The sequence below is a fragment of the Notamacropus eugenii genome, chromosome 2 (genome assembly GCF_028372415.1).
Source record: "Notamacropus eugenii isolate mMacEug1 chromosome 2, mMacEug1.pri_v2, whole genome shotgun sequence".
In the NCBI taxonomy this organism is placed as follows: domain Eukaryota; kingdom Metazoa; phylum Chordata; class Mammalia; order Diprotodontia; family Macropodidae; genus Notamacropus; species Notamacropus eugenii.
The window spans coordinates 241,674,138-241,698,211 of record NC_092873.1 but is presented as its reverse complement, the minus strand read 5'-3'; the positions used below and the strand labels follow the sequence as shown (position 1 = coordinate 241,698,211).

Here is a 24,074-nt window from a genome sequence, read left to right as displayed (position 1 = left end):
TTTTCCAGCCCATGTCAGAATAGGGAGAAGTGTGTGGACCTTGGGAACAGGGTCTGGTGAGGAGCATGCTGCTGGGAGCATTCCATTGTGAAAGAGGCAAGAAGAGGTCCTGGATCCAGCATAGAAGTTCCTAAACTTGTTCTGGAAAAGCCACCCATTGGCAGCTCTGTGACACACTACCCAGTTTTGGGCCACAGATCCAGGGCAGATTGAAGAGGGGACCTTTGCTGAGGGATGGCATTCTAAGGTGAGGATTGGTCAGGGGTCCTTAGCTGGTTGCTAAGCAAGAAGCATATTCAGTAACAAGCAGCAGCTGTGTGGCTTGGACGCTCGGATCTAAGTGGGTCTTAGTTCCAAACTCCAAACCAGGCTGAAGCCTGCAGAGGAATAACCAGTACAGGAGCCCCAGACCAAAAGGGAGCCAGCTGTTATGTTATTCTGAACCAGGAGAGCTTTCCTAGTGGCTAACAATGAAGGTCAGCAGCAGCTATTGAAACTCCAAAGGAGTCAAGCCCACGTACTTGTAGCTCACACTCAAACCCAGTGCAGAAACTTTTGTTTGCAAAGTTCATACCAAGAGAGCAAGAATCAGACTTGGCCTTGACTCATACCACTTTGGGAGCAGTGAAGCTTTCAGATCTCTAGCCTGAATTGTCCTTGAAATTCTGAAATAACCCAGTAGTCAGTACCCCAAGAAAGCAACAAAAAGGCCAGTCCAGACCTTTCATCCAAAAGCTTGCAAAACCTGCCTGACATAAAGTCTGAAGTCAAGAAGTAGACTGGAAGAATAAGCAACAGAAAAAGAACTTAATCTTAAAGACTTAATATCTTGACTGGGAATCTGAAAATACAAACCCAGTAGAAGAAAATGGTTTTCGTAACATCTGCAAGCGAAGCCTCAAAACAAAGTGGAAGTTGGGCATAAATTCAACTAGAATTTCTAAGAGGAAGCACGTTTTGAAAAGCTTAAAAATGATTTTTTAAAAATGTAATTTAAAGTACATAGGGGAAAATTAGAAAAGATATTAGAACTGTGGAAAAAAGAATAGCTTGACAAAAGAAATTTAAAGCTTTACCCTAATAACAAATTCCCTGAAAATGAGAATGAACCCAAATAAAAGCTAAAGATTCCATGAGACAACAAAAATGCTAAAACAAAGTCAAAAGACTGAAAAAGAAAATGGAAGAGAATATAAATTGTCTCATGGAAAAAACATCTAATCTGGAAAACAATCAAAGTGAGATTATTTAAGAATCACTGGAATACTTAGAAGCCATGACCAAAAGAAAAGAGCTTAGACATATTTTTAAAAAATCATAAAACTGCCCAAATCTCTTAGAATCAGAGAACAAAGTAGTTCTCCCAGAAGGAGATCACCTCCTGCTCTAAGAAACCTCAAAATGGAAAAAAGCTCCCAGGAAAATCATAGCCAAAATCAAGAGCTTCCAGATCAAAGAAAAAAGTATTGCAAACAGCCAGAAAAAAAGAATTCAAATGCTGAGGAACCATAGTTAGAATCATTTATGATTTAATAGCCATCACTCTAAAGGAATAGAGACCTTGGAATACGATATTCCCAAAGCCTAAGAATATAGAATTACAACTAAGAATAACTTACTCAGCAAGACTGAATGTAATGCTATTTGGGGAAAAAATTAATTTTTAATGAACTAGAGGGCTTCCAAGCATTCCTGATGAAAAGATCAGAGCTAAGTAGAGACTTTGAATCATAAACACTAGAGTTAAGAGAAACAAATAGATAATCATGAACAAACAGGGATAAACTGTTTGTGTTGGAATATGCAGAGATGAGACAGACGTTTGTCCCCTCCAAATCCTATCATTAAGTGTCACTGAAGGAGTCTGTTTAGAATGACTGGGAGTGGTTCTGTTATCTTGATCTCAGAAGAATGGCAGAGAAGGAGATAAGGAAAACTTGGAGGTGAGGAGAAAAGAGGAGGAAGATTAGGAAAAATTATCCTGTATAAAAAGAATGAACAAATAGAAGTCTATACTAGTAAGGAAGAAGGGATGAGGGAGCAGTTAACATTTGAACCTTATTTATATCTAAACTGGTCAAAGGAGGGAAGAATACATACACAAAGGAGTTTGAAAATACATTTCACTCATCAGGGAAGCAAAAGGAAAGGGGGAGAGAAGGAAAAAGGGGAAATAAGGGGAGGGGACTTAGTCCTAAGTAAAACAAACTAAGATTTACAAAAATATTTATAGTTCTTTAGTGGCAAAGAATTGAAAATTTCTTGACGGAATGACTGAACAAGTTATGATACAGAAACATGATGGAATACTTTACGCTGTAAGAAATGCAGGAGAGTGAGAAGTCTTAGATAAGGCTACAGTCCCAAGAGATTGAAAGGATGTTGGCATCTTCAAAAAAAAATATGGAAGTTTCAAGGAAGGAAGAATTTGGGGGGAAGTTTCAGAGAAACCTGGGAAGACTTGTATAAACTGATGTCATGTGAAGTGAGTGAAACCGGAATATTTTATACAGTGACAACAGTATCGTAAAGATAAACATTTTTGAAAGATTTAGGAACTCGGATCAACATAGTGACCAGTCATGATTGCAGAGGACTCATGATGAAATGCGCCACTCATTCTTCAACCCTTTGAAAACTGGCTTCTAACCTCATCACTCAACTGAAACTGCTCCCCAGCTGGTCATTATTTTAATTGTTGATTTAATTTGACACTGTTGAACACTCTTTCTTCCTGTATATTCTTTCCTTGCTGGCTATTTGTGACTGTTCCCTCCTGGTTCTCTTACTGTCTGACTACTCCATTTCTTTTGCTGACTCAGCGTCCATATCATACCTCTTAACTGTGGGTATACACCAAAGTTCAGTCTTTACCTCCTCTTCTTCCTCAGTCATTTCTTGGTAACCCTGTTAGCACCCTTGGGCTCAGCTATTAACTCTATGCGGAAGACTCCTAGATCTATGTATTCATCCTTAATCTCTACCTTAACTTTAGTCCTATTCTTTGTTGTCTGTTTCATACTGGATATCCTGAAGACATCTGGAAATCAGCGTGTCTAAAACTAAACTCATTCACTTTCCCCCTAAACTCTTCTGTCCCAATATCCTTTCAGTCTCTAAAATTAGCATTTCTATATTTTGTAAAACAGGAGATTGTTTGTGAAACCCTTTTAAAGTACAGTTGTCCCTTCCACATTGGCAAGGAAGGTTAGGGGTACAACACTCCCATGATCTGGAAACTCAGTGTGAAATTTTTTTGTCCCTCTCTTCATCCAGAAAAGAAGTCTCAATTTTTTTCTTTTTCTTTTATGGGGTGTTTACAGTATTATTGTAAAAAATTGGGTTAAGTATTTGGCTTACTGTGTTATCTGTTAGACTTTGCGTGTTTTGCATGCAAAGTTCCATAAAACTACTCCCAAAATTTCCATTTAATTTCTTACGCTGACTTCTGATATATCAAAACCGCAATGGAGAAAGTTGTGATGCAGAAGGCATAACTGTGCATAATAAATTCAGTATGCAATTTTCAGATCTGTGTTGCTTGTCTGTGATTCCTTCTGGTCTTCTATTCCTAAGTCTTTCTCCACTTCCCCCCCTTTTTAGAACCCTATCTTCATTCCCTTTTCTTGTACCTCCCTCCTCCAGTTGAAAAAGCAAAGAAAGACACAATTCTTGTAATGAATATACATAATGAAGCAAAACAAATTTCCACCTTGTCTTCCTTTATTACTATAAAGATAAAATCTGATTATATTAATACTTATATTAGTTAATATTAATCAATGTTATAAAGATAAAATATAATTATTCTAAAGTAAAAACAGTATATTCTCTTAATTTAGCCTGTAGCATATATCTGATTCTCCCAGAAAGTAAATATTTATTTGTGCTATTTTAAAGGTCCCTAAATGTACCATTGTGTGACATTTTGCTGTTGTTGATTCTGTTCTATGCGTTCAGTACCTCAGAGAACTTGATGATTTTATAATAGAGTGAAAGCAATTTACCAAATGAAAAGAGGAAATTTTAATTTTTTAATTGCAAAAAAGTTAAATATTTAAATTAGAAATCTATGATAGGATCTTTGAAAGAATAAAACTGCCACCTCTAATTTAATAAACTGTTTCATAGTCATTTATAACAGTAAAATTATAAGTTACTGAAAGGCAAGATTTGTATTGACCCCTCTTTTCATATTTAAATGTCTCTCATAATCAAGATTTATTTAAGGCCTGTTTTACTTACTCTCAAACTCCTAAAACATAAATTTGCTTTAGTAAATGGGTAAGAAATTAAGTTGTTATATTGGGCCAAGGGCTACTTTGCCTATCCAGTGTGATAGTTCTAATATAGATTGTCAAAAGGATGATTTGTACCCAACCACTGTTTATCTGTAAAGTCAAATATAAATTTATAGCTTTGGGTCTTCTCACTATATATTTATAAGTTAGTGTGTCTCATGTCTACCATCCCCTTGAATAGCTGTACTGAATATCTTTCTTTGAGTATTAAGATTATAATTTACGAAAAGTCAGCTGGGATCCCTTTTCACCGCCTTAAAGCATTCCCTTTTCTAACTTCGCTGTTTCCATCAAGGGCACTGTCATCCTTCCAGTTACCTAGGATCTAATCCAAACTACTAGAATAGCTTCTGATTAATTCAACGTTCACAAATCCTAGTTAGTCTGTAACTTTAAATGTCTTTTCAAAAGCTTAAAATTCATCCCCTTTTTACAGTAATGCTACAGTCTGAACTGGGCTCTTCTGGAACTCTGGGCCTTGGATAACGTTCCTTTTTGTCTTTGTGCTCATTAGGCCCTGTTTGGGATACCTGCTGTTAATAAACATGCAACATAAAAATATTTTTTTTTTCAGCTTGCCTTTGAGCATGAGTCTTCTTATGATTAGTGAAAATGTAAAATTGGCTCGTGAATATGCTTTGCTGGGAAACTATGACTCTGCAATGGTCTATTATCAGGGAGTGCTTGATCAAATGAACAAATATCTGTACTCAGTCAAAGATACATACCTCCAGCAAAAATGGCAACAGGTGAGAAATCATATCTCAAATTTCCCTGCTCTTTATCCTATAGGTGCAAAGTGTTTTTTTCTAAAGCACGGGTCTAACCATATCACTCCATTCCTCAGTAAGCTGCAGTGACTCACTGTTGCCTCTACCACTACAAACTCTTTTGTTTGACATTTAAGGACCTTCACAGTCTGACTCCAAATTACCTTTCTAGTCTTATTGCACATTGCCCTCCTTCATTCAAAGTCCAGCTAAACTGGTTGCCTTGCTATTCCTCATCATAGCTTTCCTTATCCCATTTCTGTGCCTTTACACTGATGCCGCCCCACTCTACCCTTGCCCCAGTCTTCTGTTTGAGAATATACTCCTTCATTAACTCTGCCTTTAGAATCTCTAATTTCCTTCAAAGTTCAGCTTAAGCATCACTTTTTTACATGAAATTTTTCCTACTTTTCTCCCCAACACACTACTCTGTACTCTCTCCCCCTCAAAAAAAATTGTCATCTATTTGTTTATGCTTATGTGCACATGTTTTCTCATTATAGAACATAAACTTCTCAAAGGCAGGGAATGTATAATGTTTTTCTTTGTGTATCCATGCCTAGTAAAAGTACCTAGAACTTAGTGGGTACTTGATAAATCCTCATGAATTGGTTGTTATTTGCTTTTGTTTTAATGGTTTAATTACTCAGATAACTCTTAAGAAGGATTTGAAAGATTCAAAGTTATGTAGAGATACAGTACAACCCTTTTAGGACATGGAATCTTATTATCTGAGTTTTGGCATTTTAAATAGAACTCTGTTATAAAATCCCATTAAAGCCCACTTAGTCTATCCCAGCTATAGTTTGATAAAGGGAGGTTTACTCTATCATTCTGATAGCCTATTTATAAGACAGTATTGTTTCACAGAATACACTGGCAATGAATTTAACATTTTCTTTAGAACCAAATTTGATATAGGATTAGGCAGGTCATCTTAGGAGAGCCTTCATTATCACCCATTAGATATTCCTGTAGGGTGACAAGTATGAAGGATGATGCCATAGCAAGGCTCAGTTATATAGTGTTATAGCAAAGAAATTGCAAAGATGCTTTAAGTAACTTATTTCAGTATTGTATTTCACTAAGATAGCCATAGATCCAATGAGCTATTTCTTTGGTATTGACTGCTGGTCTTCTTCCAAGCATCACTGAAAGACATTTCAGAGATCTTCTTCCTCTTCCTGTTTGTGAATGAGTGTTTTGCATATTTTGTTTAAAATGCTTTTATTTTTTCCATTTAGTTCATAAGTAGTGTTCATATATTAAAACTCAACTTTAACAATAGCAAGGAAATTTTTTTATCCATTTCTATATTTTCTGTAGTTACCTTCTGTCCCTGAATGAAGTTTCTGTTTTATTTATATACAGGAAAAGTTTTTTTTTTGTTTGTTTGTTTGCCGAAGAATAAATTGTGAAACCTTCATTTAGTTAATTTTTGATTTTGTGTATAGTTTTCTGTTCATTCAACTTTTATTTATGCAGATTATAGATTTATCAGAACCACTTCTTTTTTTTCCACATTCCTCCTTATGGCCTATATTAGACTATTAATTAGAGGTTACTTTAGAAGTCAGTAAGATAACACTGAGAAAATATAAAGTTAAATTTAGTCAGTTTTATTACTTTACTCTGAATGAGAGAAGAGGTTGAGATTAGTATCTTAAGGATTGTTTTTTTCTTTTAAGATTATGTATTTGACTTATTTTTGCTTTGTTAAGTAGCTATATTTTTACTGGACTCTTGACTTCAAATCAGAAGTCTGTAGCCATCTATAATGTAGAAAAAAAGCAAGAAACCATTCTTTTGATTTGTTATAGTTGCTGTTGCAGTTGGGAGTGTAGCATGAATGAAGCCTTTAAAACTTCATTAAACAGTCTTGGATTATCTAGTTAAAAATTTTTTTTTGTCTAAATGTAAATTTATCACATTTATGATGCTGATTTTCATAAGTCATTTGAATTTAAAGATTATGTTTTTGCTTTCTAACCAGGTTTGGCAAGAGATAAGTGTGGAAGCTAAACATGTTAAGGATATCATGAAAACGTTAGAAAGCTTTAAATTAGATAGCACTCCTTTGAAAGCTGCTCATCACGAACTTCCAGCTTCAGAGGGAGAAGTTTGGTCTTTGCCAGTTGAACGGAGGTAAGTAGAGATCTTTTAGGGAACATATTAGGAATAAATGAACCCAAAGTTTAACTTGGTGCCCAAAATGTCTTTATTCCTGAAAAAAAAAATCAGGAATAAAAGTTTTGTGATTTTTAGCTAATTTAAAATAATTCTCTAACCACAATTCATACAATATCTAGTAATGTTTTACTCTTTATAAAAGTTTTGCTCCATCAACATTCTTTTGTAATTCCTTTGTCACATCCTTAAAAGAGAAGTCCAGTAGATTATCACACAAGAGAAAGTATCTTATATGTGTTTAATAAATGCTTGTTGATTTATTGATTGAACAGAGATGAATCCCTTCATTGCCATCAATTTTCCCATCTCACCTCTTTTATTTCCTGATTCTAAACTCTTGAAGCTTTTAACTAGCCATCTTAATACCATTTTATCTTGTTTCTTTAACATTTACACCTGTAAGTTCCTTTTTCCTCCACCTTTTCCTTCTCTAAGAAATCTTTGATGCTGTCGCCTCTTCCTTGGTAATCCATATGTACCTTGTTTTTTACACGTTTCCCCTGTAGAGTGTATGTTCCTTTTGGGCAGGAGTTGTTTTTGCCCTTCTTTGTATCCCTACCACTTGGCATACAATAAATGCTTGTTGATGAGAATTTTCTAATAAATAGTGTTATCCATTGTCCAAATAACCTGACCCTGGAGTGTAACTCTCCTTTACTAGTGTTAAATCTGAAAAGAAACTGCCTTCTAGTAATCTTATGAAAGGAATTCCTCACTGAGTATGTGTTATTAGGTCATTTCTGACTCTAAAATTCATCCCTGAATAATGCAGATAACCTAATATTATTTACTCTATTTGGTCTTCTCTTTTCAGTTTTTAGTCAGTGTCTTCTCCATAACCAGTCATGTATTAATGTTTATTAACAATATCTCTAAAGTTAAATGGAATTTTATGAAGTGCTCTACAACCCTTCAAACACAATATGACTGAATTTCTGTTACCTATAGTACCTCTACTGAAACCTGGTTTTTAATTCCCTAGACTATTACTGTAAAACCTACTTCATTGGGGTCATTTGTTGCTTCTTTCTATCTTCATTCATCTATTTTTTCTTCCTGCCCTTTAACCTACTTACCTTGAAGGTCCAATCCCCAATTTTTTGGCTCTTCTAACTTTATACTTATTTTTTCAGAGAGCTTTAAACTCTTATATTACAGTAATGACTCACTTCAGCCTTGTCATCACTTGAATTTCGTTTGCCTAAGGAACATTTTTATTTTGATGACTTTTCATCACTTCAGTCTCACAGCTTTTAAAATGGTACTTTATCCTTTCTCTTTTACTGATTTTTTTTTTATCTAGCTGGCAAGTTTAATTATTTTGTCTTGGTTTGGTCATTTTTGAGTCTGTCATGTCCAGCTGGTGTCTCTCTTCATAATGTTTGAATGGATCACCTTTCAAATTAATTGTTTTTTCTTTTTTTGTAATTGATGCATTTCTTTTTTTAACATCAGTTATTTCCTGATGTGCTCTCTGTCTTCCAAGTAATGAAGAAAAACAATTAAGCACAACTAACTGACAAAGCAGCCTCTTCTGGCATTCCATACCCATAATCCCCCACTGTTCTATTGAATTGAAGAATATACATTATATCCCCTGTTCTTCAGAGCCAAGATTGTTTATTGCAGTTGAGTTGAGCTGCTTTTTTGTGTTAATCATTTTCTTTTTTCGTCTTTGACTTTTTCATCATCATCTTCCTCACTGCTCCCTTTCTTTTGTGTCTTCCACATTATGTCATAAGTTCCTTGAAGGCAGGGACTGTCTTTGTTTTTTATATTTGTATCTCTGGGTCTTAGCACAGTGCCTGGTACATAGTAGGTGTTTCATAAATGCTTATTGACTATTTCTTGACTTCTATCTTGTTACTACTGCCTTAGGTTAGTTCGCTATTAAATTTATGCCTAAATTGCTATAATAGTCTTTTAACTGATCTTCTTGCCTTTATTATCTCCCTCTGTACTTGATCATGTATATATTACTGCTAGATTAATCTTCACTTTCATCATATTTTCCTGATGAAGATCTATAGTGGAATTTGTTGCCAAAATTTCCAATCTAGCATCCAAAGTTTTCCATCACTTGGCCTCTACCTACCTTACTTACCTAATGCTACATTTTTTTCTTAATACTGTCTAGTATGAATCCTTTATTCCAGTCAGGAAGTTTCCTTATTATCACTTCTGCTGGAGTCAGAGCCAGGAGACCTGGATTTGAATACTGGGTCTGACACCTATTTGCTCTTTGACCATAGACATGTAATTTAGCCTCTCTTGGCTTCACTTTCTTAATCTGTGTAATGGGGATTAATAATACTTGTAGGTGCTTGCTGGGTTGATGTGAGATATGCATGTATGTACATAAAGCTTTGTGTAAATGTCAATTCTCTTCATTATGATCACCATTAGTAAGTATTATAGGTTTTTCCCTTTTGGCTGTTTTGCCTTTACCCCTTCTTCCTAGCAGTCTGGTTCTGGTGCTTCCTTTTAGCTTAGTTCAAATCTTTCATAAAGCTACTTCTAACTATCCAAGCCCACAAGGATCTTTTTCCTCTGAATTGCTGTTGTACTTCATCTGTGTATTAGTGTTGCTAGCACTTGATTATCCATAATGTTGCCATTCAGTTTTATGTATCTTTCTTGTCTATCAACTAAATTATAAATTCATTTAAATTAAATTGAAAACAAGTACTTTGGATTAGTTTTACATTCTTCTCTGTTCCTGGAACTAAACTGAACACAATAATGGCTTAAATACTTGTTGATATGTCCAAATAATTTCACAAAGATCCTTTTCCATGATTATTGCTTTCAATACTTCTTACTTTCAAATAACCTTTGCACCAAATTCACACCTTAGCTTCAAATATCAAGACCTCCTATTTGTCCCTTGTTACCTCATGCCTTTCATATCCTTTTTTTAATCTTGTTCATTTTCTTCAGTCAGTCAAAATAACTTATTTTCTGACACTAGACTCACCAGTTTTTATAGTATGATCTGTTTTCATTACTTAGACCATCCCCAGGACCCAGAAAACGTCAGTCTCCTCAGTATAGTGACTCTAGAATTCATGGTAACCGTCCAAGTGCCGCAGTCAAGGTTCCTCATCGTCCATCTTCACAAAATCCTAATAATGACAAAGGAAAGGCAGTCCGTTGTCGAGAAAAAAAAGAGCAACAGAACAAAGGAAGAGAAGAAAAGGTAATACTTAATATTTTTCCCATAAGAAAACGTGAAATTTTAAGTTGTATATTTAAAAGATGAAAGTAAAAGCTTGAGGTTTTGGCTAGTTGTATTCCCCAAATATTGATTTTTCAAAGTAAGCTACAGTACAAAACTTCAGATTGCTTGAACCCTACTAACCATAACCCCAAATTATTAGTTTTCCTATACTCCATTCAACAAATACTTAATTCCTGCTGTGTCTAGAAGGAAGAAACAAATAAAGGCAAACAGTATCCGATATATGTATCTTTTTTTTGAAAAACCATACATACCTATTCAACTTCTAGAACAGGCCTGTACAATCCAATTGTGGCATGCCAAGGGGTTTCCAGCAGCCTACGAAAAATGTCACGGAAAACATCCTTGACATTTTTTGCAGGCTCCCCAAAATCCTTTGGTGGGCCACAGGTTGTTCAGGCCTTTCTAGAACCACACACAAGATCAGTAGCTGGAAGTGGCCTTGGTAATTTGCTAGTCCAATCCCACATCTTTATAGCCAAGGAATGCAAGGCCACAAGAGGTTAGGTACCTTGCCCAAAGTTATGAAATTACCCCAGTCACAAAGGGTAGAGTCTAAATAGAACTCCATTTATTTTTCTTTGTCCAGTGCTCTTTTTTCCTCTATTGTGCTGGGTCCAATATTTTACATTACATTCTGTAACCACGGTATTTACATATATGTGTATGTATTCATATATACATCCCTACACATACACAGAGAATGAGAATTGACACTTTGAATATGTCAGTTGTCAAAGATTGTCAGACAAAAAAAATACTAATAAATATAAGGAAGATGACTTTTTGCAAATCATAGTAGAAGGTCCCATTTCTCACATGTTCCAGGTAATAGAGGCTTTATGAAGCAACTGAAGTCCTGGGAGATGAGATGAAAAATTATTGCTGCAGTTGCTTATGTTTTTTTCAAATCTCACAGTATATCTTTTTTTTTTTTTTGAGTTTCCATTTAGTAGATCCCACTGCATATTTTTTTTAAAAAGCCTTTTATCTAATTGCTAATATGGGAATGTGAGCTTGGAGGTATAGGGTAAAAATAGAATTTAAGTTTGGATACATTGCTGAAACAACTCTGAATGAGAAGAGGATTAGCACCCTACCCTAACCCCGCTTGTTTTTTTTCCTGTTTTTTAATATAACCTTTATTATTTAACTTTTTAGTAAAGTGTTTCTTTTATGTAAGAACACTAAGTAGAATTTTTAACCCAAAAAGCCCCTTACAAAGATAAAGTACCATTCATATAATTATAGACACATACATTCCTCTCCGGTAGTCAAAGAAGAGCTGGGTTTTTTTCCCACAGAAGTCCACTTCTGAACTGAAAATATAGTCTTGTTTATAGATGAAGACATTTAGTGTTCTAACCTGTTTTCTACACGTTAACTCTCTTCATCCTGTGAACAGGGAGAGGGCAAGCTCTCTAGTAATAAATAAGTAGCAGTAATAAGATTTGAACTGTGGGTGAATATTGACAGTTCAGCTGAAATAATGAGGCATTTTGAACAAGTTATTTGAGTACCAAAGGGAAAGACCAAAAAAGAGGATTTTTTTTTTTCCCCTAGATCACACAAATAGTAAGGAGCATATTGATCCAGATATGGGCCATGTGATATTCCCTTAAATAATTGATATTTATTTTTCAGCGTAAGCCTACAGTATTGCTTTCAAAGAGACATAATTTTACAGAGCAAAAAATTGAAAATAGATGTTTTGGTCCCTTCCACCCATTAAGCAAGGGTATCTACTCAAAGTTAGTAATGGATTCTTCTTAGCCTTCATTGACTTAGGGTCATTAGCTGCCTATTTTACTTGACCTTTTTTGGGAATGTTATCCTCACCCCCATTCTTCCCATCAAATAACGTTTCTGACCTTAGCTATTACTGTCATTGTCAGTAGCCAGTTCCAGATATCCATAAGATCGTTCTTGCTTTTCAGAATTTTAAGCCAGTTGTTTCACATTAAAAGTATCTAATAGAAAATGCATTGAGTACAATTCATCTTTAAAAAAAAGAGTAACAGAGGGAAAACTTTATAGCAAATAAGTATCTGACAATTTGTTTTTCATTCACAGATTTTTTATGATATATAAAAAACTGCTAAGAGATGTGGGTTACAGAAAAGCATGAGAAATGATTTCTGCCTTGTAATTAATTATATAGTTGGAAAAAAGATACAGAGATCTGTGAGGTACAAAATAGGAATTCTTTTTTGTATTGAAAATGTTTCTTATGGTACCGATTATAAATAAGACAGATTGATGAGAAATTATGATGGAAGAACAGGTAGTATGACTTGGTGGATTGCTACTATTGCTGCTGCACCAGATTGCCATTAGGAAGCTTATTTTAAATATCTCATGTGTGCCAGGAACTGTTGTAAGTGCTTTGCAATTATTTCACTTGATCCTCACACCTACCCTAGGAGGTTAGGTGTTGTTATTATTACAAGTTGAGGAAACTGAGGCAGATAGGTTAAATAGCTTGCTCCAGATTAAGTAGCTAGGAAGTATCTTAGGCAAGATTTGAACTTTGGTCTTCCTGATTGCAGTCCTGGCGTTCTTATCCACTGGCTGCCACTTAGCTGCCTTTATAGAATTTCCAACAGTATAAGAAAATTAAGAATATGATTTTTAAAAATTTTATAATGAATAAAAAACTATTTTTAGCAGTAAAGTAGCCATCTGTTTTAAGCTTAAATTTTACAACCATTAAGATGGGAGAGAGATAATGAGTGCTCACAGAAGAAAAAAATTTTAAGCTATTAAGTAAAAATTAGAGCTCTCTGTGTTTTAAATCTTAAAGCAGTAGAAGGTGCCTGTGTAAGACTTCTGCTTCAGCCTCCACATTTAAAAAGCCAAGATTATCCACAGTTATGGACAGTTTGTATTTGAAAAGCCTAAATAATGAAAATACTCTGAGACTTAAACCCTTATTTTTAGTGTAATTGTTTATAATAGACATTATAAAATCAGTGAATTCTAAAATGTCAGGGGTATGTATGATTGAAAAAGTTTTATCACTGCTTTACAGAAAATGTTTTCCTAGACAGTGCCCACAACAAGGCTGGAACCTAAGTAATCTCACTTCTTCCATCTTCTCTTTCCTATCCGTCTTACAAACTATGACTAGATTTATAGTCTTTTTAAAACTTTAAAACTTCATTCCACTTCTAAAGAATTGTACCCTATTGCCTTTTACTTGGGAGCAGGGCTGGAAGTTAAAATTGATTTGAGATCCCTGATTGAGATTACTTATCTAAATCTACCAAATAAGACAGTACAGTATGAATAAAGGTACAGTAGTAGGAATGAGCTTGTCATATGCAAGAATAGTGAGGAATGATCTACCTGATTGAAATGGAGGATACCTGGGAGAAATAATAGTTGGGCAAGATTTTGAAGGACTTAAAAAGAGAAGCAGATGAATTTTATTCCAATGTAGAGGGCAAAAGGAAATAGCCACAAAATGAGTGGCTGGTTGAGGAATGACATTGTTAGGAAGTGGTGGTGAAGAACTGGGGGTAGGGGAATCCAAAACAGATTTATTTGTATCACTGATAAGGGCAAAGTAGGTACGTAAGATTAAACTGTAACCACAGAGAGAATAAAACTTCTTTCTAACCTTAATTCTCTCCAGATAATTGCATATTTTTCAACATCTAACAACTGACTTGCCTTAATAAACGTTTATTATGATCATTATTATGACATATCATTAGTCATCGATTTGTGATTCGCTAACTGATCACAACATTAAATGTTTGAATTTGCTGTAACATACACACAGGTTTTGTTTATGTGCAAGCCTGTTTTCTAACTTTTTAATTATTTTTAAACCTTTTTTTTCTATTTAATATTGTCTTTTTTTTGTGTGAGGCAGTTAGGGTGAAGTTACATAGCTAGTGTCTGAGGCTGGATTTGAACTCAGGTCCTCCTGGCTCCAGGGCCAGTGTGTCATATTCTTTTCATGTGAAAATCAAAACTGAATGTAGAACTCAAGAGATGTTGAATATGGTGGAAGGATTTTTCCTAGTAATTTTACTAATCTTAGTAGTGTATTAGCATTTTAAATAACAACTTCATGTTTAATGCATGGATTGTGTCTCTTTTTTTTCCGTGTATGTGTATGTGCATGTGCGTGCACATGTAGAACAAATCACCTGCTGCAGTCACTGAACCAGAGACAAATAAGTTTGATGGCACGGGATACGATAAAGACTTAGTAGAAGCTTTGGAAAGAGATATAATTTCTCAGAATCCAAATATTCGATGGTAAGTTACCAACTTGCAGCACAGTGAAGATTTAGAAAAATGTTGCCAATGATGGCACATTGGCATAATGATTTTGAAGTGGAAATGGTGTGTGGGTAATTTGTTTAAAGGTAATCATAATACTTGACACATTAACCCGCTGAAAACTTCAGAGGTCTTTCTATTTCTCATTTTGAGACATGACACCTATTGAGGTGGTGCTCTGATTCTTGTTTTATTGGAACTCAAGCCTACTGTCCCTCTGATAGTCACTGTTGGAGGTGAGATTCCAGCCCTTGGTCTTTCCAGCCAGTCTGTCTGAGTGATTGTGTTGGATCAGGACACTTGACATTGTAACACATTTGAAAAAGTGACTTGGGTTTGAGTTCTACTGCCTTTTGTCTGGGAATTCTACTTATTTAAAACAGTAATATTTTGACCTATTCTTCTAGCTGAGGTGGGTTTGGCTAATACCTCTTTTATCACCTATAGAGAAAAAAATTCATTAATTTTTGTGAACGTCTTCACTTTTTTTATCTCCAAGAGTAGCCTATTAAATAGAAGTTAAAATTTTTATGTTGTCTGTTGTTCTTAGATGACCATCCTTTTAGAGTTGGATGTGGGACTTCAGTATCTCCCCTTGTGTTGTTATGCTTATCTTACAGTACTTGGTATTGCTAGAATCATTGCTTTAGGAATTTGGCTTATACAACCTCCTGATTGTATAAAGCAAGAAATGGCTGTTCTTTGTGTGGTGTAGTGGCAGTGCTTCTGAGTAAGCAGCTAGACTCAGTTCTTTCTAATTAAACAGGATGGCATTTCCTTTTGTTTTTTGAATCCAGAAATTTTGAGTTCTTTATAGAGACTTCACAAATACATGGAGATTTGCATGCATATATTAAAAAATATACACACATATATATGTATACATACACACACATATATATATATGAGACATACACATATCTCAGATATTTTATATATGCACATGCATAGATTTCTGATCATGGAGTTTTAAGTCTATAAGGAACTGCTGATCTCTTTTTTTTCTTACAGGGATGATATAGCTGACTTAGTAGAAGCTAAAAAATTACTCAAGGAAGCAGTGGTTTTACCCATGTGGATGCCAGAATTCTTTAAGGGAATTAGGAGACCATGGAAAGTAAGTTTTCCCTGCCCTCTCAGTGTTATGGCATCATCCAAGTAATTGTGGCACATGTCCTAAAGGAAACCAAAGTTTGCTAATTTTTTAATTTAAAAAATGTTTTTTTGAGAAAAAACATTTATGCTAATGGTCAAAATGGCACTGCAAAGTTTGTATATCAAAAACAAGTACGTGACTTTTAGGAAATTTCTAAATTGGTTCTGTGTTGAGTGAGTTTGAATATGATAACATGAAGCATTTCAGAATTAATTAATTAATTATTAATGATATTAATATTATCAAGTAAGTGCCTCAAGATTTTTATTTAACCACAGAATCTAAAATAACTGACTCTGATTTTTGAGTGAGCTAGTATAAAAAACATGAATAAAAATGATAGTTGTAATTGTTGAGCTTCAAGCAAGTTGAGTACTAGTTAGAATTACCCCAAGAAACTAATACCATGGTTCCAAACACGTAAGTTAAAAAGTAATGTGGAACATAATCTAAGGGGGAAGGAAGAGAAGGCATTTATATAGTGCCTGTTATGTGCCAGAAAATGTGCTAAGCAGTTTTTACAAATATCTCATTTGATCCTCAACTTTAGGGCCTCAAAAAATGTAGGTCTTCTGGGCTAGAGGAGTAAGATACCTACTTTCAGACGACTGAGCTTGTCTGAACGCAAGGTGTGTTAGTTATTGAATGTTATACAGTAGCTATAAATGTGTCCTCTTTAAAATTTGTCTTTCTTGGTCAAGGGAGGGAGTATAGGAAGGGAAACAATGTGTTGCATAAAACTGATTTAAGTTGCCTTTTACCTTTTTAATAATTTTAGGAATATGTATGAGTTGTTTTGGAATTGACAGAAGTGATTGTATTAAATAGAACCAATCACAGTTGTATAGGTTCATGTTAATTCTTTATTATATTACTATATTTCCAACAGGGGGTGTTGATGGTTGGTCCACCTGGCACTGGAAAGACTCTGCTTGCTAAAGCAGTAGCTACTGAATGCAAAACAACATTTTTCAATGTTTCTTCATCAACCCTTACCTCCAAGTACAGAGGAGAGTCTGAGAAGCTTGTTCGCCTCCTCTTTGAAATGGTGAATGTCTGAGAGAGCTCTAATGATTCTGTACCTCTTTTTTCTCCTATGTTTTTTCCTATACTTCTTTTAGGGATTAGAAAATGAGTTGGCATGATCTCCAGTGTATTCAGAGACCAGGAAAACCTAGCATGATTAGCTGGTATAACATTTGCCTGAAGTCCAATGATATCTACAATTGAAAACTGTCCACTAAGGCTTGTTTGTACAATTCCCCACTTGTTACCTGCCCTCCCTCCAAGATTGGTATCTGGTGTGATTTGGAATTGGAATTTGAAGTAATTCCCGGTCTGTCTTTTGTATAATTGTATTGTTTTGGTGATTCCAAAACTCAACAACATAATTATAGTCATTTCAGTTGGTGAACATCTTAAACGTTTGTGGAGATTGGATCATTTCACTTTTTTTCAACTGGGCATGTTAACCAAATACCTTGTGTTTAATGACCCAGTTGCTGGCTTAAGTTGTTTGTCCTTTGTTAGAAGTTTTTCTTTTTCATTCTTTCACCCTTTAAAATCTGAATAAGAAGAAAAAATGTAATTCCTCAAATTCATACTGTTTTCAACCTAAATTTCATTTCTAATCTTGACTGGAGATGACAAACCACTCCTGTATCTGCCAAGAAAACCTTAAAAGGAATCATAAAGATAAAACCCCAAAATACTGTCTTTGCCTTAGCAAGTAATATGGCTGTTATTAAGGTGCTATACTGTATATGTGGTCATGATTATTTGGGTATATCAGTGGATTTAGCTTGTCTAATTGGGGAGGGTAATTGTAATTTGTTGTCTCACTTGTTAGATCTTACTTTTCTTTTGAAATATGATATAAAGTTTATGGTATATAGTTTATGAGATCTACGAAAAGGAAGGGGAGATCTATCCAGGGAAGGGAGAGGATCCAAGTGTAAGCCCAGAGATTCAGCAATCTGTGATAGGAAAATGATTAGAACCAGTAGCTGAAATATATATTCCGCATTAGCTTTAGGATAATCAGTCAAATGTTTATTAAGTATCTGATATGTGCCAGGGCACTGTAGCAGGTGATAAAAATACAAAGACAAAAAAGACAGTAGGCCTTGCCTTTAAAAAATTTACCTTCTATGAGTTCTAGTTTGTATCCGTCAGCTCAGCTTGGCTGGCACCATGGAGGGGATCTAAGGTTAGTCTTAGACGGACTTGAGAGTTAGGAAGAGACAAATTTAGTTGAGAGAACATAGGCCATATCTTAAACAGTGTGTTGATCTGGGCTGAGCAATGGGGAGACCAGGGCAGATGGTTGATATGCCTTAACCACCAAACTAACTAAAAAGATCTGGCCAGAAGGATTGTAGTGGACTAACCAGAAAAAGGGAGAAGAGGAAGTAGACTTCAAGAGGGAGCCATACCATAGACATTCCCAGTATAGAAACATGGAAAGTCTAAAACTTGAAGGTAGGGATTGACTGCTGACTGAGTCCTGGAGGCCTCAGTCTCTTGCCTCTATGTTTTTACACAGATTGTTCCCTTATGCCTAGAATTCCTTCCCTCTCACTTTTGTCTCTTAGAAGCCTTAGCTTCTTTCCTCCTTATGAGCTGCCCTTCTTGACCTGACCCTTCTCCCTCTGCCTTTTTTTTGTGCTTTCTCCTCAAGTTGTATTTATTTGCCTTTTTATATATTGTATGCACCCAGTAAACTATAAGTTCTTTGAGAGCGAGGAGTATTTTTCATTTTTTTTTATCCTCAGTGCCTTGGATATATAGTGAGTGTTTGTTTAATTAATGCTTATTGAATTGAGAGGGACAGTATAAGTTTCTTTTCTGGGAAAACATTGCATGATGTCACAGCATTCAAATCTCAAGTAGTATTCAAGTCTTTATAGAGATGAAATTTCCTATTGGGGAGAATGGATGACTTCTCAACCCCTGTGGAGTATTTGAATAGAAAATCATAAAATTTGAATATCATAAACCTTGAAAGTTAAGAATTATTAGATGATAGCCCTAAATCAATAAGCAGTCATTAGGTACCTCTTTTATGGCAGACAGGTAATTAACACTCTGTGTGTGTGTGTGTGTGTGTGTGTGTGTGTGTGTGTGTGTGTGTTCAAATGAGTACAAGGTACTTTGAAAGGGAGGAACTAGTAGTTATAAGCAGTCAAGAACAGCTTTATGTGAAAGGTAGTACTTAACTGAGTCTTGGAGGAAACCAAGTATTCCTGGAAGTGGAGTGGAGGAGTGAGTACATTCTAGGCCTGGGAGACAACAGAGGAAATAACGTGTGAAGTACAGCAGAGAGGCCAGAGTGACCAAATTGTAGAGAAGTGTAATGAACAAAAACATTAAAAGACTGTGAAGATCATTAAGTGCCAGAGTTTACATTTCATCCTTGAAGTATGAGGGAACTGCATTGACATCTAATGAGCACAGAAGTATGACATTATTAAACCTGCACTCTTAAGAAAATTACTTCACAGCTTTATGGAGTGGGTACAGGCTTGTAGGGAGACCAGATGATGGCAATAGTCCCAGTAAGAAGTGATGAAGCCCAAACTAAGGTGATGATTCTCTGAGCAGAGCAAAAGGAACATGTAGGAAATGTTGTGGAGATAGAAATGACAAGATTTGACAACCTATTGGATAAGGGGAGAGGGGAAGGAGTCAAATTATTTTAATATATTCTAGTAAGCTATGAAACTTCTAGTATATTAAAATTATACTCTAATTTTCTAACCTTTTCTAAAATGTTCCAGGTGGTATATATGTATCTATTGTAATTACTTTTAAGACCTGACTTCCTTTCTAGAAAGAAAGATGGTTAAATGAATTGTCTTTTTACCTAAAAGCAATAACATAATTTAGACATTAGTTCATCCCTTTGTAATTCCAGTTATTGTTTAGGCTTAAATCTCATAATTGATGAGTACTCTAAAAATTTTAAACCCATTTGATAAATAGCATTTGTAGTTCTCAGAGTTGTTCGTAATTTGACTGGTAGGAGATACTGTGTTCTGTTTTTATTTTCATCACTTCCCAAAAGTTGGATTATATGTAAAACCTTGTTGAGCTTCACTCAAGACTGCCCCAAATGATCTTACTAAATAGGTTTTGTTAACTATTTGTCTGGCCTGAAACATTGATCTAAAGGTGGATTTAATATTTTTGCCTACATAGCAGTTTGTAGAGTGGAATGTATTTAAACTGCCCCTAGAAATCATCTGTATGTTGTTAAATATTTATTTTACCTACTTTTTCCTTTGCCTTCATATTTGGGAGAAAAATTACTTATTTCATTAAAGTAGAGAAGAATGGTAATTTCATTTTCTTTATTCTTAATGTTCCTTGGAAGATAGTGCCTTAACCAAAAACATTTTTTGTTGTAGTGGAAAGAATGCTGGATTTAGTTTCAGAAGGCCTGGGTTCATATCTTGGCTTTGTCACTACTATAGGCAGATCACTTAACTCTCTAAGCATCAGTTTCCTCCTTTTCTTTAACTATGAAATACAGATTGGACTAGATGACATCTAATTTGTGATCCCATGACTTTTCTAGAATATCTATCAATAAACATTTACAACTGTTTATAATTGTTCTTCTTTTGCCCTTTTTCGGGCATTACAGTCTATAATACATTTGTCTATCTTTCTTTAAATATGTATGTGTGTGTATGTATATATGTATATGTGTATGTATATCTAGTTAAATACCTTTCATTAGAAGTGGTCTGGAATATGTTGCACATGTAAGATTAGAATATATGAGTAGGATATGAAGTGGCCTTAAAATCAGGAAGATCTGAGTTCCATTTCTCTCCTATAATACATACTGGCTGTGTAACTGTGGATCTAATCACTTAACCTCTCTAGTGCTTCAGGAGACTCTTAAGACCAGAAATTTCATTTTCTTTAGTAGAGGGAATTTCTTTCATAGAAGGTCCTTATACCAATGAAATTCACAGGTGCAGATAAATAAAAAATTTCCACTAGTAGCTCTTCTGTAATTGGTCACCTATCTGCTGATTTGTTTTAACATAACCTGGTATCATGTTATTCTGTTTTTCTTTAGGCTCGATTTTATTCTCCAACAACAATATTTATTGATGAGATAGATTCCATTTGTAGTCGCAGAGGAACTTCTGAGGAGCATGAAGCAAGCCGAAGGGTAAAAGCAGAACTGCTGGTTCAGATGGATGGTAAATAAATTTACTTTGGGAGAAGTAGGGATAAGCATCTGGAGTATTCCATGTAATAAATTAATTCCCTCCTTTCTCTTCAAAGCTTGGGCTTTTACCAGTCAAAGCTTTTCATAGGACTAGAGGTGGTGAACTTAGTAAAGGTCCTGGAACTAACTGCTCATGGGTGTCGGTAGCAATGGCTCTGGCTGGCACTCTTGGTGCATAGTAGGGGGCTGCAGTGTAGTAGATATTTCACACGGCACCTTGCAGCATTCATGTGTGGTGGTGAACCCCCTCTTTACACTTAATGTTAAATTATAGTAGTTCACATTTATATAATGCTTTACTATCTCATTCGATCCTAAATTCCTTGAGGTTAGGAATTTATTAATTTTTTTGGTGTCTCTTGCCAGATACAGTGCTAGCCAATAGTCAATGTTGGTTGAATTGAATAGAACAGCCTTGGATTAAGTTGATTCATGCAGTATTACCTATATTTTACAGATGATGAAAATGAGGTTCAGTGAAATTAGAGGGTTTTAACACTAAGGTCACACAATTAGTAGCAGTCAGAGTAAAGTGTTCTGATTGCAAAACCAATGCTTTTTCCACTGTATCATGTTGTTTCTCTTGCTAATAGAATTAATATAGTATTTTTATTTTTTATGGGAGAGGCTATACTTTTGAAAAACAGATTTGGTATGTTAATTATTATTGTTGCTAACTATTTGAATCTTTTTTTTGTCTTAATAGAAGCTATTGTGTTTTTGTTCATCGGTGAGCTCTAATTTTTTGCTTTAATTAGCACAGTGGTGGAAAAAGTCTTAAACTAAGAACAAAGTATAGGAAGCAATACCCTGTTGTTCTGCCAAATATTTTATAGTCCTTATTATTTTAAAAGTGATTATTAGTGCAACATTACTGTTGTGATTTTTCTACATAACTTATGGGACCAGTCTATTTTCTCCTCCCTCTTCTCTCTTCTTTTAGGTGTTGGAGGGGCTTCTGAAAATGATGACCCTTCCAAAATGGTTATGGTTCTCGCAGCTACTAATTTTCCTTGGGATATTGATGAGGCTTTAAGACGACGACTAGAAAAAAGAATTTACATTCCATTACCATCAGGTACTGTTACTTAAATTGTAACATATCTTTTTTTTTTTTAATTGGGGCATTAATAGATTTCTTTTCAAGAGAAAATAGTGCTGCATATTAACATCTTAATGTTTAGTCATCTTAACCAGTTGAGTGTGCTTTCAGTTAACAAAAAGTAATTCTGTCTCCTAGTCTCTCCCTCCCATTGGAAAAAAAAAAAACAAAGTCTGTTTTAATATGTATGTACGGTCAATCAAAACAGATCCCTACATTGACGTGCTTGTTTCCTGCAGCCCTTTCATCATTTGTCATTTTTCTTTTTTTGTCAACTTTGCCAATCATGAGCATGAGGTAGAACCTGGGAGTTGCTTTAATTTTCATTTCTGTAGTTATTAGTTGGTTGGGGCATTTTTTGGTTATTGATATTTTGGATTTCATCTTTAGAAAGCTGTTCATATATCAATTGACCATTTATCAGTTGGGGGAAAGGGTTCTTTGAAGGCTCTCTCTACAACTAAGGCACAACAGTAGCAAGTACTTGTAGGTAAGTGTACAATTTTAAGGAGAGGGTGAAGTATTACAGAGGAGCTCCGCTAGAAAATAGGTGTGAGAGTATGAGAAATGACCTAATTTATTTGTTGAGGGCTTAATTTTTTTCCCATTTCTGATATTTGTCTAGCAAAGGGCAGAGAAGAGCTCTTGCGAATAAGTCTACGTGAACTGGAGTTGGCTGATGATGTTGACCTTGCAAGTATAGCAGAAAATATGGAAGGTTATTCAGGTGCAGATATTACCAATGTATGCAGGTAGGAATTCTTTTGGATGGAAGAGCATTTGTGAGTATTGGTTTCCTTAGAGTTCTTATGTTATATGAAGTTAAATGAAGCCTCAAGTCATTTTAGACCTTAAGTTACAAATTGGTTTTGAGGAGAAAAAAATATTACATCCTGTTCTACTCAGTTGAAAATTTAAGCTGTTTCAAATGTGTATCTGTGAATCAGTAACGTAGCTGTATTTCACAATTAGGCCTTCTTTCTATAGGTTCAGTGAAGCATTGTTTCTTGCACTATCTCTATGTACAATACGGAAAAATATTGGCTAGTACATAGTGTAGAATGACTAAACCTTGAGCCCAAGAGGGAGGTCTTTACTTGAGTGTCTTAGGGATCTGTCCTCTGAACTTGTGCTGTTGAACTGTTGTTGTTGTTTTAATATCATAGGTGACAGTCACAGGAACTGAGAATTGAAAGGGACCTCAAAACTCCTATAGTCCAACTCATAACTGAAGAATTTTCTCTACCACATAACCCAGGAGTGGTCATCTAGTCTTTGCTTGAACACTTTTAGTTACAGGGAACCCATTACTTACTGAGTCAGACTAATGAAGTATTAGGAATTTTTATTTATGTGAAACACAAATCTGCAGCTTCTACTTTAGGCAGGTAGGTGGCACAGTTGATAGAGTGCTGGGTCTTGAGGTAGGAAAATGGGACTTTAAATTTAGTCTCACTTACCAGCTGGCTAAGACCTTGAGCAATTCATAGCTTTTGTCTGCCTCAGTTTCCTTAACTGTTAGATGGAGATAATAATAACCCCTTACCTCACAGGGTTGTCATCAGAATCAAATGGGATAACATTTGTAAAGTGCTTAGCACAAAGCCTGGCACATAGTAGGCATTTAATAAATGCCTATTATCTTCTCTTTCTACCTATTTCTTTTGGTCTTTTTGGTTCTAACGTAAGAAGTCTAAGCCCTTTTTTGGGTGACAGCATTTCAAATGTTTCTAGACAAATCTCTCCACGCTCCCAAACCTACCCCCACTT

General features: G+C 35.1%; 1 protein-coding gene across 1 annotated transcript in view; it reads left to right on the top strand.

Annotated features, from left to right (window-relative positions):
• Positions 1–24,074, top strand: part of KATNA1 (katanin catalytic subunit A1) — a 31,208-nt gene that overhangs the window by 4,226 nt on the left and 2,908 nt on the right. The window contains exons 2-10 of the mRNA XM_072643677.1: positions 4,876–5,050; positions 7,065–7,216; positions 10,274–10,460; positions 14,653–14,774; positions 15,810–15,915; positions 16,844–17,002; positions 21,047–21,173; positions 22,146–22,280; positions 22,930–23,056. Coding sequence (XP_072499778.1) covers positions 4,889–5,050; positions 7,065–7,216; positions 10,274–10,460; positions 14,653–14,774; positions 15,810–15,915; positions 16,844–17,002; positions 21,047–21,173; positions 22,146–22,280; positions 22,930–23,056 — 1,277 coding nt within the window. The 5' untranslated portion in view covers positions 4,876–4,888. The remainder of the gene's footprint in view (positions 1–4,875; positions 5,051–7,064; positions 7,217–10,273; positions 10,461–14,652; positions 14,775–15,809; positions 15,916–16,843; positions 17,003–21,046; positions 21,174–22,145; positions 22,281–22,929; positions 23,057–24,074) is intronic.